Below are 17199 nucleotides of genomic sequence, written 5' to 3'. Positions count from 1 at the left end.
GTGTGTGTATGTGTGTGCGTCGCTAAGCCTGTGTGCTTCCGTGAGGAAAAGTTTGGCTTCAAATGCGAAAAAAAAAGGCAATTCATCAAGAGGTGAGGCCAGAAGCATCAGAAACAAAGAAGCAAAACAAATGTTCATGTTGTGAAAACAAAGTCCACAGTATATTGTTTTAACAAAACATTTTGCACCCAATGTATAGCTAAATGTGGCAAATATATCTCCATTTCTAATTAATATGATGATTTTTAAAAAATATTTGGCTGCTCCACTCCTCACCAAGTTTTTCTAAGAGGTGATTGCTGTTCCTTTGTTCTAACAAAGGTTGTGATATATTGTACCTGTTTGGCCTCCTATTTCATGAATTACATTTTTTTTGTTGGTATACAACTTGTGGCTCGATTTTACATCCACACTGTCGAGGACAGAATCGACTGTCGTCATTTGGTTTGAATAAATATCCTTCTTTTGTAAAATGCTAGTGTCAGTTATTGTTTAATACTTTTACCGACATCCTTTTTTTTCTTTCAAATATTTTTTACACACCATTTCCGTCATCCGCTTTGAAGGAGAATTTGCAAAAAAGCAGTCATCTTATTCCATTATTTTAATAAATATTAACACAATGTTTTGATATTGCTTACATTGAGAGAAGAGCCAATTGTTGTAGCTATACTTTAATACATTGCGTGATTTTTAACATCTGGCTACTCTGGTATTAGTGATATATTTACTGACCAACTCTTGCAGGCCAGTATCTTTACACCAAAATCTAATATGAATACTCTCGCTGACTCTCATCATACTAAATGTATTTTGGAAACCTTAGCAATTAATTGCTGTTAAGTTGTTTTCCTGCCGACGATCAAATTAATTTTTGCTTTTCATTGAACTGCAAATTTTAAGCAAAATGACTGTATGAACACATTTTCCCTTCTTCAGTTAAATAGAAATGAAAATGTATCATTGTTTTTTTCTAATGTAATCACTGTATCTGTAGATTTCCAACCCCAACACAAAATGAACATTTGGTTTGACTTTTGCAACTTTGTCCTCGTAAGCCACCGTATATTTCTAATGCAGCAGCAGAAAAAGAAAAAAAAAAAGGGCGACAGAGTGTTGAATTTAAGGCACAGCCCATGGGCCAAGGAACAGCTGTTTTTTTTTTTTTTTTTGTTTTTTAGAAAATAATTTGGCTTAAACACCCCTCGGTTAGCGCCTGCTGTCTAAGCAACCATTTTTAAAAAACTTATTTTTTCTCTCTCTGACACATTCTCTCAACAAGAGGTACATGATTACAGCCACACCATCACCAAAAGGGATGATTAAGAGTCGACCATTTACAACAAACGGTGTTATGATAGTAATAACATTAATAATAATAATAATAACTATATAGTATATACACAACAATAAATATCATGTTTGTAAACAACGATTAAACTGAAAAAGATTGTATTACAGGTAAGGGCATTGGGTGAGCATGAGAAGAAAATGGAGAGGTGGGAAAAAAAGTAAATTTGGCACAAAAAATGAGTGATCAAATAAAGTCAAGTAAAATAAATACAATGAAAAAAAAAATCAGCGCGCAGTCTTCAAGTGTGTGTTTCCTTTTTTTGGTAACTGCTGTTTATATTTTATGTGCACAAAAAGAATAAGGGGGAAAAACCGAATATTATTAAAATTTTAGATTTTTGTCTACGCTGCAGTAAACTTACAGTGCTTACTGTAACAGCTTGATATGATTTAAATTAAGGGAGAAACAAATAATCTATTGTTAGAAATAATATGTGAAAATGGGTCGGTGGGAAAAAAAAGTTTTATGTGTGCAGGAGAGATGTTGGCATGTTAGAGTAAAAGAAAAAAAGAACAATTGGTTGAAGTTAAAATTAAAACAACTTTAAATGAAAATAAAATAAGGTGAAATAAAAACTGAAAAAATAAAAGAAACTTCAAAATGTACACTAAAAAACTATTGAATAAAAATAAAAGTATCAAAAAATAAAATGAAAAAATACTAAAAAGTAGTGAAGATAGAAATCAAATGATAAAAAAAAACAAACAAAAAAACCCTAATATAACTAAAAAAGGCGACTTGAACATGGTGGAAAAATAACAGCACAAAAAAACAGGAAGTGACAACAGCAAACCAAAAACAAAAAAAAAAAAAAAAAAAAATCAGCCCGCTAATCGCTAAACATGCTTACTAGTGGTGTAGACCACTAATTGTTAACCAAAAGAAGAAAAAAAAGGTGCTTTTTCATTTTATGGGCTACAAAGCATTGCATTGTTTTAGGATGTGTTCAAAAAGAACTGTAGGCAACAAGAAGATTTAAAGGCTTCACCCACTTCAACTTGTTTTTTTTCTTTTTTTTTTGGAAGTTCACGTCCTCCATGGTTAAAAGAAAAGCTAATCATAAAGTCCGAGCAAGTTAGCTGAGTGGGAATATATTAAGGAATATAAATGCTATCAGAGCAAGTGCAAACGCCTCACAAGAGTCACACACACACACACACACACAAAACAGACGTCATCTTATGCTCTCGCTCAGTAAAAGAAAAGGGTAGAAAATATCCGAAGACCACAAGACAAAGTCAGCATCCCTCTGCTTTCCAAGGAAGACTTCCACATCTGAAATGTGTTTCTGAAGGCCAGCACACTAGCGCACGCACACACACACACACACACACACACAAAAAGACAGGAAAAGAAGAACAGAGGATGGATCTGGAAATACGGCACCTCAGTGTGAACAGGAGCACAAAGTCTTCCTGAGTGAAAAACTAAACTAAAATAAAGTGACCCAGTACCGGTGGGTGGACATGTTTACACCAGACGTGCGCTTGGCAACTTTGAGCAGCGCTCACATGTGCTGTATGGCGGCTGAAGCCTGATCTACACTGTAACCCTTTTGCAGTTGAAGGCCATTCGAAACCGTTTTTACTTTGTGGATTATTTCTAGTTGTTCGCTTCATTTGTAATGTGCAAAGTGGCGGGAATCACAATAAACTAGTGAGAGCAGCCACTTTGTGGATTATTTGTACACCTTTTTGTTTCTATTGTTGCTTGTTACTTTGACCGTTTGAATCAATCATATGACATGTAAATTGCGTGTATATGGGTGGATGCTGACTATATTTCAGACTTGGATTTTTGTTGATTTCTACACATCAGAAGCAAATATTTTGGATTTTCGGGGTCAAGTGGACTCGAGCAAGGTTCGAATGGCCTCGTGTTGAGTATGCGTAAAATTTTGCAGTGTCATCGTTTTCTTTTGTGCTACAGTTTAGAGCAGGCTTGAACAGAAAGTCAAGTCAAAAAATGTCTTCACAATAATTCCTATACGCTCTAACTAGTATTCACACCGTATTTCAGATCAATATTGCATCTGCGGAACATGAACGGAAAGAAAAAGCACCTGTTTTTATTCATCTCAGGGGGCGGCCACTTTGCCTGTCACTCGCTGTCCGCTGAAAATGACATCACAGCACCTAAGGTCTCTGCTTGCAAATGTCACATGACCAGGCACAGTAGGCACGGTGATGTCATTATCAGTCGACAGCAAGTAGCAAAATGGCCGCCCACGAGATGGACAAATACAGGTGAATTTTGCGACTTAATTCATTTCCCACCAACGCAATATTAATCAGAACGACGTGTTTCGACTAGTGGGGCCACATTTTATTGTAAAAAACGTGTTTGGCTTGACTTCCCCTTTAAAAGGAGTGTGTGAGCAGGGCAGAAGGGGAACATAAAAGTAAGATAAAAACATACACCCCCCAAAATAAAAAAATCTATAAATAATCATTACTAAGAAGAGCAGTTCATCACTCCCAAAAGTGTTATGTGTCAGGAGTTTTCACTTTCTCCTCCTCTTCCTCATCTTCCTTCCCATCCGTGACTACCTCTTCCTCCTCCACAACACACGTTTGCGAGCAGGAAGTCTCCCCTTCCTCGGCGACCTCCTCTTCCTCGGCCACCTGCTCATCCAAGGGAATCTCAGTGCATTCCGAGTCCTGCGTGCAGAGTGTTTTGGAGTCCGTGCAGCTGTTTTCCTCCTCGTCCTCGTCCTCTTCCTCCTCCTCCTCCTCCTCCTCCTCCTCCTCTTCTTCATCATCCTCCTCCTCCGGCTGGCTGCCGCTGTCTTTTTCCGTGTCCGACTCGCCATCCTCCTCCAGCGTCAGCTCGAACTGGAACTTGTCCCCACCCGGGTGCCGCCCACTGTCCTCGGGCTCGTCCAGGGCGGGCGAGGGGCTTTGGGGGATGGTGCTTTGGTACCACTCCCGGTTGTCCTCCAGCATGTCCAAAATGTCCTGAGCGTCCGGATGCACCAGGTCGGCCCACGTCTCCCACAGAGGGTGCACAATGTAGTCGATGAAACCCACCTGCGCACGGGGGAGGGAGGGCCATCAACACAGCATGAGAGGTGACCTAATGGGTTCAACTAATCATAAACCACTAAAGCCCTTCTCAACCAAACAGTGCCTAAAAAAGTAACACCATAATAACCAACATTAAGACACAGTAGCATAGTAGGTTGAAGTCGGGTGTGCCACTAGGGGGCAGTATAATACATACTCGATCTAGATACAGCGGGCACGCACGGGGCGATATTTCACTTAGCTCAACCGCACGGAAGCTCCGGCGGAGAAGGGCAGTAGATTTGATGATGAACAACAAAGAAGACCGTCGGAACTTGTTCTTTGAATAATTTATCCTAGAGAAGGAAAAATACTCTACATGCCTGGGAGTGTTGTTATATATTCTTATTCAAATATCAGCTGATTATAATGATTCCAATATTGATGACATTAACGCAATTTGGTAAGACAGGTGTATGGCGTCATTAAATACACAATATGTATTTGTCTTGGTTTAATGCTTTTTTTAACGATAAACTTCAAGTGGGCGTATCAATAAACAGCTTGAAGCAAGGACACTTAGACTTTTTTTTTTATTTTGGAAGTGTTTGCTATATGCCAAACTGTACATGGTTTGCTCAGGGAGGGCAGAACAGACATTCTCACTAAAGAACTGACTCGTAAGTAGAGATGTCAAATGTATAGATTAATCGACAATTAATCGATCATCTAATTAATCGACACCAACTTTGATTACCAATTCATTGTTCAGAGCCATTGTTTAACTTAAAAATTGTCCAAATTGTCTGATTTCAGACCAAACAAGTTATTGAATTGTAATCATTTTGCAAATTTGTTTTAATGAAATTGATTCTAACACTATTCGAGAGTGACAGCCCTATTTAGAAGTCAAATTTCTGTTCATACCACAAAGCAAAAATGAATAAAAAATAATCGTAAAAATTAACCACGCAACGGCCCCTTCATGTGTTGGGGGTTTTGTAAGTCAAAGTATCAGTGTACTGAGTGAGAGTGTCACCTGGCTCTTTTCGACGGAGGCGTTGTGTTTGTCGCACATGGGGCTGATCTCCATGCCTCGCTCCCTCTCGCGGTCGCCCTGGCTGAAGAACTCCTCCATGATGCGGTCGGTCCACTGCCTGTACAGCTGCAGGGGCTTAGTGGGGTTGCTCAGATCGGCGCAATGGACCATGTTCTGCAGGACCTACAGAAAACGCATCCACAATTAAAAAATAGTGAATAGTGTCCAAGACTAGTGATTTGAGAGCAAACCTGTATCCTGTCCGAGTAGTTGTCCAGCAGCAAGACTCCTGAGCTGGTGACCTTTTTGGTTTCCACCATGGTTTTCAGGTCAGCCAGTAGATTCATATGCTTGGACATGTCAGTAGCCAACACCTAAGACGCAAAGCAGCACGTTATGACTCATCAGGAGAATATACACGAATAAACACACCTATAAAGTGGCCAAAACACAACAACATGCAAGGTGTTCAGTCTGGTCCACTAATATTATAAACCACAAAAGTCAAGTAGGCAATTATGGATGGATGGATGAAGTAATAAATAGACTTATTACTGTACTTAGTATAATTAGGGCAACATCAATACTAGTGCTAACATAAATTTAGGTGTCCTGTCCTGTCAATTGCTTATTTTAGTGGGGAAAAAAGTTTTTAAAAGCACCTCACATAAATCAACACTAACGCAAGGTGAGAGGGGACCTGGCTGGCCCCCTAATTTAAACTATTAGAAGAAGGCAATGGCTGGAAAGAAGAACAGACAGACAGATAGATGATATTGTCCATGGGTGTTTTTGCACTCACAATGTCGATGACCATCTTGCGTAGTGATTGTCGTTGTTTCTTGGTAAGATTCTGGAAGATGTCGCAGTTTTCCTCCTGCAGGAGCTTGAAGCCCACTGCCAGGTGGTGGTTCTCCAGCACTGACGCATCGTTGTACATCAGTGCCAGCTCAGAATCTGCCAGGAAGGAAACCGCATCACATTTACCATGAAGCTACGTGAAGGCAAGTTGAGCTGCATGCGAGCTAATTCCACAATAAAGATGTTACTAAAGCAAAGTAATTGATAGGTTTTTCTTTTGCATACAAGGATAATCTAATTGTAACCCTTGTTGTCAGAAGGTGTCCTGGTTGGTCCACTAGTATTAAAGGACATTAAAAACAATGGAAGCAGACACTAATGGAGTAATGGGTGCATTTCCTGCAATACTCATACTTAAAGAAATACTAAGGACTTGTGTTTGCATTGAACTTATGCTCATGATAACATGGCGTGTTCAGGCCAGTCCTCTAAAAATAACAATCATGGCTCAGCTTCATAAAACATGTGAGCCATGATTGGTCGTTACTTGAGCCCTGAGCAGCTGTGATGTAATTTCAGTTGCCAAAGTGGCCGCTCCCTGAGATGGCTACAAATTGGTGGATTTTGCCACTAAACTCTTAATTCTGCAACCACACTAGTAACCAGAATGCCTTGTTTACACGAGAACATTTTATTGTAAAGATTTTGGGTTTGACTTCCCCTTTAAGTCATTTGTAATGGCTAAGCCTTTTAACTCGAGTCAGTTCATGAAGCAAGTTGTCCTTTAAGTGACTCTGCTTAGTTTCCCAGAAGAGCTGTTAGTGTGAGTGGCTAGTAATGTGGAGTTGAAGCTAAAAAGCACGATTGATGGTCCACTTTGAACTCCATCCACCTCCTTGCAAGCACGAGGACGCCTGTCATCACACGTGACCACAAGCACACGCGTGAAGATGTGCTCCGGCACGTGGACATCACATCAGCACAAATGTCAAAGTGTGTGGAGCGGGAGCTTTAATATTTATATGCGTACACCTGGTTATGTTTCGACAGCATACGAGTGTGTTTATTAAACAATAAGAACATGACAATATCACAAATAAACGACAAATTTCCTTTTTTATATAATAAAATTTTTCAATTCCTTAAATTCACATTAAGAATCGGAGCAATCTGAATGATCTTGCCGAGAAATAGTTTGTACATTTCAGTTCCATCTCTTTCTGAATGGGTTGTATGGTCCCTCAGCAAAGCAAAATTGGTTTAAAAAAAGAGTTACAATGGAAAGTAATATGGAAAACTGTATTGTGAAAACAAACACATAACTAATAAGTGATATTTTTACTGATAATGTAAATATTCAACATATCATTTTAATATATTTTCAATTTCCTCGGCTGCTCTTCCCGGATGACGCACGCCATCATGTAACATAATTCTTTTCTGTTCCTGTTTAGCTAAGCGTGTACTAGCATGTAGCATTATTTAGTATAATTTTCTCACAAGACACTTAAATTGTCAGCTATTTTGCTGTTCAAACCTGACGACCCTCTGCTTTAATGCACTTCCAGCCAGTCTTCTGTGAAAATGTACTCGATCACCCAAGCACTTCATCCCGATTTGTCACGATTACATGTATATTTTAATTTAGCATTGCAAATCGCATGGCTGCTCTGATAATGACTCCTTATCATCTGTTTGTGAGAATTTTACTTGTCAGGAGTAGTCCGTGATGTGTTAGGCCACACTAGTAGCCAGAGGAAGATCCAGTCCAGTTACGATCGATTCAATGCCCTGAGATTGAAATGACCCGGATAAATGAGACTTCTCACAGGAATAACTATTGAATGTGAAAATGGCTTACTCAAATATGTGCGTGTGTGCGTCTCTGTGGCATTGTGCATGCGCACTCCCCGCCTGATGAGCGTGTGTCGTGTGAACAAAAGTGATTGCAGGCGCAAAAATGATGCCGCTTTTAGACTCACTGGTGTTGATGAGGAACTGGTTGGACACTCCCGGGTGGTCCACGTCGTGAATGGCACTGGCAAAGATGGCGGCCAGGATCTCCAGGTCGGTGAACACCGCCTGCCAGCCAGGAAGGGGAAAAAGGGAGTGTGATCAGAAACCCACCGGTTAAAAATATCCCCACAAGCACGAGCCATTGATTGGAGTGAGCTCAGGTTTGATTGAAGCTTATTGTGGCGTGCTCACCGGTGCGTTCATGCTTGTGTGTATGCGGCTCTTCTTGAATACACAGGGTAACAAGACTAAAAACATCACTTTCTGAGAAAAAAAACTGCTTGACAGGAACACAGGCAACGTGTGATGAGGAAAAAAAAGTCATGATGCCAGACGGAAAAAGTCACGTCAAAGACTAAAAATATAATTTCTGACGAGAAAAAAAAAGTCTCAATGTGACAATTTTATGAGAAAAAAACTAAAAATGTAACGAGAATAAAATGGAATCTTTAAGAAAATCAAAAAGTCAATATGAGACAATAGAGAACAGATGTCATGCTTCAATAATCAAGATTCCAATTCCACATTAAAAAAAAGCCACAATGTCACACAAGGAGATTTTTCTTTTATTATTTTTAATTGTTACGAGAAAAAAGTTCAACTGGAATCAGATTGAAGACATTATTTTTAACAGTCCCAATATACCAAGAAGGGTAGATAGAATTCTAGGAGGGAGATTGTCTTGGTTTTGTGATAAAAACAAACAAAAAAAACCTTACAATGTTACAAGACTAATAAATGTCTCCTTTTTACATGAAAAACATGTACAATGAGTGTGTGAGCATAGTCCTGACCTCAAGCGCAGGCGTGGAAAGCAGCACGTGGGTGGACTGTGTGACGTCAGCAGCGTGGATATTGTTATGGTAGGCCACGTCGCCGTGATAGTGGTCCTCTAAGGTCATCAGGTAGGTGATAAAGGTGTCCAGTGGAATTTTAAAGGTTTTTAACAAGTCTCGCTCCTGCAACAAACAGCAGAGGAGCCTTTAAAATGCAAAAGAAATCAGATTGTTTGGTGGTGGAAGGTAAGAAGTGCTACCTGGAATATGGTGTACATCATGACTGTCAGTGGCCGATTCCCAGAGAATTCCGAGATCTTAAAAACGTTAAGGCCCCATTTGTTCACATGTTCCAGCTCCTGGTGGGGAAATCAAGAAACATGCAGTATTTTAGTTTTACAGTGAACAGCCACAATTCCAAGAACTACTTTGGTGCCATCGTCATGCTGTTGTTCGGTTGAATTCATTCATGGTGTCTTTTTTTTAACTCCTGAATATGGTTGGGAAAAATACTTGACCACAGAAATTAGGTGGCGCACATTTCTTTGCCCCAAATCTTTGCCAGCAACATGCTACATGTGCACATTTCCACTCTACATACTACTCCATTGGACTGCATTCATTCTACTCAGTGTCGTTGCACAGTCTATTACCACCCTCTAACGGTGGAAAGTCAAGCACTGAGCACCCAAACGGGTTGTGTCAATTACTCGAAGCTTTTTTGATATTTTGCTACAACAAGCAAGGGCTCACTGGAGAGTAAAAAGGGATGAGCGTACCTTGCCCAGTTCGTCCTCCGTCTCCGTCTTGACGCCAAAGCGAGGGATGTTGGAGTTGGTGAGGCTGGACGAATGCTGCAATTTCTTCACGCCGCTGATCTGAGACATGGGCTTGTTCTTCTTCTCCTTGTCCTTCTGAGACTGAGGCGACGGCATCTCCACCTCGTGCTGCTTGTCTACAAAAGAAGGCAGAATCAGACACTGGTCAAATAAGAGGAGATGGAAAAAGGAGAGACATTGAAATAAAAAAGCGGTGGATTTGTGAGAAACATTTTGCAACGTCACAAGAGCAAAAACACAAAAGTTAAATTTGCAATTCTAAGTTCCTTTCGTGTTTTGCCTGTCAATACTTGGTGAGAAAGGCTTTGCGTCAAACGTAACATTTCCAGCGCTTGACATTGCAATATAGCAATGACATATAGAGAATATTGAAAATCTGTCTCACCTAGGAAGGTGCTGGAGATGAACTCAGACACCTGATTCCCGGAACGACTCATCTCTGACAGGTGAGTCAGTTCCCGGTTCAACATCCTCTTGAACTGCAAAACAACACACATATCTTGTTAGAAGGTTACATCGGGCCACGCCATATGGAATACAACAAACATGAAAGGAGAGACACGGACTCATGTAGGGGTCATTTATTCATCCAGGTTTTTGTTGGGCTCGTTCTTCCACACCACATTGCTCCATAAACTAGTGGAAACAGTAAAGAACCTTTTCCCCAAACCATTTCCAGTTTTATGAACGTAAAATGTAGTTAAAGATATTTGTTTTTAAAGCTTTTTCATTTTTATTTTATTTTGTTAACTGAAATTGTAGTTTTTGTTAACTCAAATAACCGTGTTCCAGAGTAGGAGATGTTCACCTCTCCGCATCTGGACTGCAACTTCAACTCTAAATCAGAATTATAAAGGCTTTTTTTTTTTATTGGATCCCGTGCGAGTGTACCTAATGTTTAGTCTATCATTCCCTGTGTAACAGTGAGTATGCGCTTGTCCCTTACGTCACCCAGGTCTAATTGGAATGGCAGGGTCTCATTTATACAACAGTGCCAATGAGATTTGATGGATGGAGGGTGCTTGAAATCAGAGGATTTTCCATTGGGCTTCCATAGCTAAATTGCACATTTACTATTATTTTAACGAACCCTTCCTGTTAAAAAAAAAAAAAGCCACTTCCTTCAGGCGAAACACATTATGTGTGCATATTGACGGAGGCACACGAATCGGTATTGATCACTGGAAATAGACCATTATGGTGCCGCTAGTGCGTACATGTGCTATTGTGCACGCTATTGACCGCCAACTGAATAACACCCACTGTTTCTTTTATTTTTTAACTGACACAAAGGTTCATGTGAAGAGCACTTTTGTGATTAAACCCAACCCGCTGAATACTGAAAAACTGATGAATAGACATGACTCAAATAAATAAAGACCTGTACAGAAATAAATGAATGTTACCAAGTGTTTCATTGCCTTTTTCAAACCTGAAAAGCTGTATGACGCACACCAACAACAAGCTCCCTAGAGGACGGCTAAACCTTCAGGTCATATAACACACTTTTTTTCTTTTTTATATATATAAAGATTACATGTAATTTATATATATATATAAAACTTTAAGAAAAATGTATAAAAAGAAAATTAGTTTATTGATCAAATCAAACAGATAACACCACAAAAGAAATATTGTAACATCTAAACTAAATGTTTACAGTTTTGTTTTATTGTATGCTATTATTATTGAGATTATGAAGCACAGAGACTTTCATTGCATTGAGGACTTGTTAATGCATAACCAGTGAGAAAAAATACAACCCTAAATCTGCCCCCACCCCCCTATTTGCATCCAAAATAATAAATCTTAAGAGAGTAAAGGTTCTAATTAAACACACGGAAATAAGAGAATATTATTATTGTATTGATTGCCGTAAATTGCAATGATACACATTAAATGCAGCAAAATGAATTAAAAAAAGGAATACAAAAATGGTTTAAGCAATTCAATCAAGAAGGGTCAGAAAAATCTAATACTTTAATATACAGTATTATATTACCTTATTATTATTTTACTTACCTTAATGTATCCCCAGGACACTGAGAACAAATAATTTGCTTCAGGCATTTTGGCCAAACAAGAGTAAAATCCACAAAAGAGAAAATGTAAAGTTCCAAAGATTAAAGCTCAAGTTCAGAGAGTGTCTTCATGGTGCTTCACATCCTGCTAGCATCCGCAGACCAACGTCAGGTGGAATGCGACTCCCAAAGATCAAACGGGAACACATTGTGACGATTTCACATTCTCGTGAGGGATGCAGGGAGGATTGAGATGCGAGTATGAGAAAAAAAAAGGATAGCTCGCCAGAGAGAGGAGATGGGGATGCGGCGGAAAATTTGTGTCACCGGCTGGCTTCCTTCCTTCCTGCCTGCTCAGCTCGGCTGGGTGTGAGTGACACGAGCCTCCCCTGCCACGAACGCAGGCTGCTCCCACGTAATGGCAGCCAATCACCGTCGAGGGTGAGCTCACCCTGCTTTTTGATTGGCTCGAATCGGAGCAGACTTGAGGTCACCAGCTGTGCGATTGGCCCAAAATTGTGGAAAATGTACCATACTGCGCCTCCATACTGAGGCATATGTGCGTGCATATTCATACGTGTGATCACATGAATTTGTGTGCACGCGTGTGTGTGTGTGTGTGTGTGTGTTTACAGTGTGGTGACTAAAGTGACCCAATGTTAAAGGAAGCTGATCTCACACATGCAAAACTGAGTCACTGGGATGATGATCAAATTGAAGACAACCTAAACAATCGTTGGACTGAAATTAAAGTTGTAATTACCAAACAACCAAGTAAATCTTTTATCTTCCTTTAATTGAAAATGTGTGAGTCGTTCCATATTTAGCCGTACTGTGAGACAAACATGCATTCAATTAATTGACAGCTCTATAAGTCAAAGATGCATGTTAACTGGAAAGACTGGCAGTGAATGAGTTTCACGAAAATTCTTTAACCATGACGAGCGAAAATTGTTCAGGTGACGGTCATATGACACATTCTGAAACTTTATCATGTCAAAGTGAAATGGTAAGCAGAGCTGCATTGGGCTCTGTTGGATGCACTGACTAGAGTCAGCTCAGCATGAGGCTCGGCACTGATTTAGTGTTTTATTGTATTTGCTGTTTTTATATTGCTAATTTGGCTGTCTATTTTTTTATGTACAGTACTTTGTATTCATGTTTAATTGAGAGTTGAGCGAACAGCATTGACTTGTGATTTGTGATCATTTATCTGTGATCGAGATATTTAGAATTGTGCCAGATTGTGACATCATGACCGGACAAATTTGCATAACACCGCACCTGCACCATTATTCTCCCCTCATGACTTGGTAGTTAGGTCGGGCCAACAGTTACCATTTTCAAGTAATACCCGACATAATAGTCTAACTACAAGGAATAATTAAATGACAATGTTAGCATTAGCGTGCTAGCACTGTATGAGGTAACAGTGGTAGGTTCTGATAAGCGTCATGTGGACAGCTTTATTTGTGTCCGCTGCATATTCCATATGAACAGATTGACACACACTAATTCACCTTTTTGTTGAAATACTGCCTCTCCAAGTGAAAGGTTTGGGCAAAATGATGAAAAACATGGTCAGGGTGATTAGTGGCGGAAATGCCCCTGAAAACTGATGGCGTGAAGTAATAATGTAAGTAAATGCTGTAATTTGTGATCCTTCAGACAAAATCATGTCACAGACATGTTATTCAAGACACCTACAGATGTTTTACATTTCCATTGAAAAAAAAAATCAAACTGTCTACGCACTCTCCGCTGAGATATACAAATACTGCAATTCCTGCCTGCTGCAATCTGGAATGCATGCCGTGTTGAAATATGCATTTTTGCCAACAAAAATATTCCATTTTCTTGTAAAAAGACAAAAGTCTGCTTCAATTTCCAAGCGGTAAGGGCTATTGAGGGAGATAAGTAGAACATTATTTAAGTGTATGTGAGTATTGTGAGTGTCGGATAAAATATTGTCTCCTCTGACTGGGTACCAAAAGTAGTGAGCCATTTACAGCTGCAGTGAAGCAGATGAGGACACTAGCTGATTGCAGACACACACACACACACACAAGCACACGCACGTCGCTCTATGTAATCAACATTTGTACGTATGGATAGCCGGGAACGGAGGTGTGAACAAAAAGTATCGGGTACAAATTGCAGAGTGTCACACCAGGCTGAGCCAGGCCCCTAAAGCAATTTGTTCTTTGGCACACTGACCAAAAATATCAACTCCTTCCTAAACAACTCCTGCACATGCTAATGGGATTACCACTGACATAAAGTAAGGCACTGTATGTGAAGACGAGGGAAGAGCCAGGTTTCAACATCATGGAGCATTCTGAGCCCCATTTTATCCCAAATGCGCCGAATCACACCTCAATTAGAGTACAGTGAACTCTCGGTTATCGCGGTTAATGGGGACCGAGACCACCCGCGAGAACTGAAAATCCGCGAAGTAGCGGCGCACCTTCAAAAATGCTTAAAAAATAATAATAATATATATATATATATATATATATATATATATATATATACGGGTAGAGAGAGAGAGAGAGTGAAATTCATGTTATAACAAAAAAAAAAAATTATCATTAAAATTTATTATTTTTTTTATTCCCCCTAGATTAGATTAGATTAGATTAGAAATCCCTTTATTGTCATTGTACTCAAGAGTGCAACGAGATTAGAGAGCTCCCCTCTCCAGTGAAATACAACAATAATACAGACAAATATATAAATTAGATAAATAAGAGAGTGCAATGGAAAATAATACTGAAGGGTATATAAAAACACATCACGATACATATACATATATCTATACATATGTATACTATATATATATATTTATATATATATATATATATATATATATATATATATATATGTATATATATATATATATACACAATATATATATATATATATATATATACACACACATATCTATATAATATATATATATATATATATATATATATACACATATAGATATATATATATATATATATATATGTGTGTGTGTTTATGTATGTATGTATGCATGTATGTTCCAGCTGTTGTGAAAATGCGCCATACAAATAAAGTTTAAACACCAAATTTGGCCCTTGAGAATATTTTAAATTCACCTGTGATTGACTGGTCAAATAATAAGGGATTAAAGATTTTCTAACCATACACAACACCACCATCTGCTGGATCTGAAGGGTACCATCTCTATGTAACACTCAATTCATAAATAACAAACTCAATACTAACAGCTTTCAACTAACTAACTAGCTACATGCTGCTCCAAATAAAGTTCCATTTTCGTGGCCCGTTTCTTCTGGGGTCCGTTCTGCATACAATTTCAATCAATGTCCTCATTAGAGATACACTGCTTTTTCAGGGCCGATACCGATTATTATTTGTCAAGGAGGCCAATAGCTGATATTTGGACCCAATATTCATTTGCAGTAAAAGGGGAGATATTGGCGTCAAAATTTTGAACTAATACAAACTCCCAAATTTTTACCTACCACATCATACCTTCTATAAATGTTTGATATTTAATCATCAACAATAAACAGGGAGCTCCCACGCTCAGCAACATCTCTTATAAAGTTAAATTAAACGTCAACAGATACTCCCTCAAGTTTCCAAGAATTAATTACATTTTCCAAAAGCTTAAAGCTTTATCTTCCATTTATCTTTATTTTAGGCTTAAAAAAATGTTTCCCGCGGTCAGAAGCATCACTTCTTAAATTAACTGTAAATTTGAATAAATAAATAAATAATTCACTGAAGTTCACCTCGTTTTAAATTAATCTCTTATCGGCACTAGGATTAAAAAATATATACATATTTAATCCATTCGGTGACATAAAAAAAAAACCTGTTGGGGTCACAATGAATGGAAATTTTCACAGGAAGGCCATCAACTGGCTGGGCATTAGCGTTCCCATATTTCACAAATCAGGAACGGCCGCATCTTAAAGTGAATGCATCAGCTACAATGTGATTGCGGGGCTCCTTTTAGGCACGTAGCTGTTGCCATGGCAACCAGATATCGTAAAGCCATGGATGTTGGCCAGTGATGGTGGTGTTTTGTTTTTTTGGCATATTCCAGCATTTATATGATCTCATGCGTGCAATGCCAGATGACATAAGCGCTTTCAGTGCCTTTGTCTTGACATTTCCGTAACCCACCAACTACCTCCACCCCCTTTTTCTTGTGACATCTCAAGGTGTGACATCACCGCAGCTGATCAGCATTCAGAGTGACACACACACATACACGAACACATACACACACACTGACTGAGCATGCTCTTTGCGTGCACGCTGATGTTATCGCTTGTACGGTAGAAGCGACGTGCTGACAATGCTAATAGATGAGCAGCTGTCAAACGTGACGTATGAGCAGAGACGACATGCAGTCAGCAGCATACCTGTGGATGTACAGTATATGTTCACGCTTCAAAGTGAGGTGATGCTAAATGTGTGATTGCTGTAGAGTTGCACTGATTTTTTTTCAAAAATTATTTCTCCCACTTTCTTTTCACTGAAATGCCTCATAAAATGCCACAAGTTGTTGCCAAAGCACCCTCTAAATATGAATTGGTGTCAAGGAAGTATGTGGACGTGATACATCATGACCGAGAGACAAGCTTTGTATGTTAGGGAGGAGCCAACTTTAACTATTTAAAAATAAAAATTACGGGGAGGCTTTATCACAATTGCATGTACACATGCACACAATTCTTGTATGATTTTAGAAATAGAAATCAAAACATTTGTAATAAGCCATTTCATTTTAAAGGTGAGGTGGAAATATGACTTAAATCAGTGGTTTTCAAACTTTTCATACCAAGAACCACCCAAAAAAGGTTTTGCTGTTCAAGTACCATTCTCATGAAGGACATTAAAGTATTGTCGCATATTAAGCCTGAGTAGGCATCAAAATTATTTCTTTTGTAAAACGCTGGAAGCTGTGGCCGATAACAGCTTCTGCATGCGTGAACTCATTGCGCATGTTTTACTGAATCCTGGCATTTAATAAACAGGTTGATTTGGTGACTGGTTTTAGGGCATCACAGTAAGTAAATATACACTAAAAATCATCTTTTAACACAAGACAACGCTGACGTGGCATGTCTAAAGCTGACGTTCATGGCAGAGCTTCAAGAGAAAGAGCAGCCTTTGCTGAGTATAAGGGGGCCATAAAACAATACACAATCATGTCTATCTATAACAAAACATTATATTTTCATCAACTGTTTTATTTGAAATAAATATTTCTTTGTTGAGAAATAATGACAATACACAATAAATCAACCCATTTATTTATGATAAATGGTAATATGTATTAA

General features: G+C 38.9%; 1 protein-coding gene across 8 annotated transcripts in view; it reads right to left on the bottom strand.

Annotated features, from left to right (window-relative positions):
• Positions 1-990: 990 nt before the first annotated feature.
• Positions 991-17199, bottom strand: part of pde4d (phosphodiesterase 4D, cAMP-specific) — a 165875-nt gene continuing 149666 nt past the window's right edge. For all 8 annotated transcript variants that reach the window (XM_088295244.1, XM_088295245.1, XM_088295246.1 and 5 more), the window contains exons 7-15: positions 10216-10309; positions 9771-9946; positions 9252-9350; positions 9010-9174; positions 8182-8281; positions 6201-6355; positions 5650-5772; positions 5399-5581; positions 991-4383 (exon numbers count right to left, since the gene is read on the bottom strand). In XM_088295244.1, coding sequence (XP_088151370.1) covers positions 3841-4383; positions 5399-5581; positions 5650-5772; positions 6201-6355; positions 8182-8281; positions 9010-9174; positions 9252-9350; positions 9771-9946; positions 10216-10309 — 1638 coding nt within the window. In that variant the 3' untranslated portion in view covers positions 991-3840. The remainder of the gene's footprint in view (positions 4384-5398; positions 5582-5649; positions 5773-6200; positions 6356-8181; positions 8282-9009; positions 9175-9251; positions 9351-9770; positions 9947-10215; positions 10310-17199) is intronic.

This window comes from Idiotropiscis lumnitzeri, chromosome 1, assembly GCF_059441095.1.
Source record: "Idiotropiscis lumnitzeri isolate Australia: NSW breed Sydney's pygmy pipehorse chromosome 1, RoL_Ilum_1.0, whole genome shotgun sequence".
Taxonomy (NCBI): domain Eukaryota; kingdom Metazoa; phylum Chordata; class Actinopteri; order Syngnathiformes; family Syngnathidae; genus Idiotropiscis; species Idiotropiscis lumnitzeri.
The sequence above is the reverse complement of the archived record's forward strand: the minus strand, read 5'-3'. Positions and strand labels throughout refer to the sequence as shown.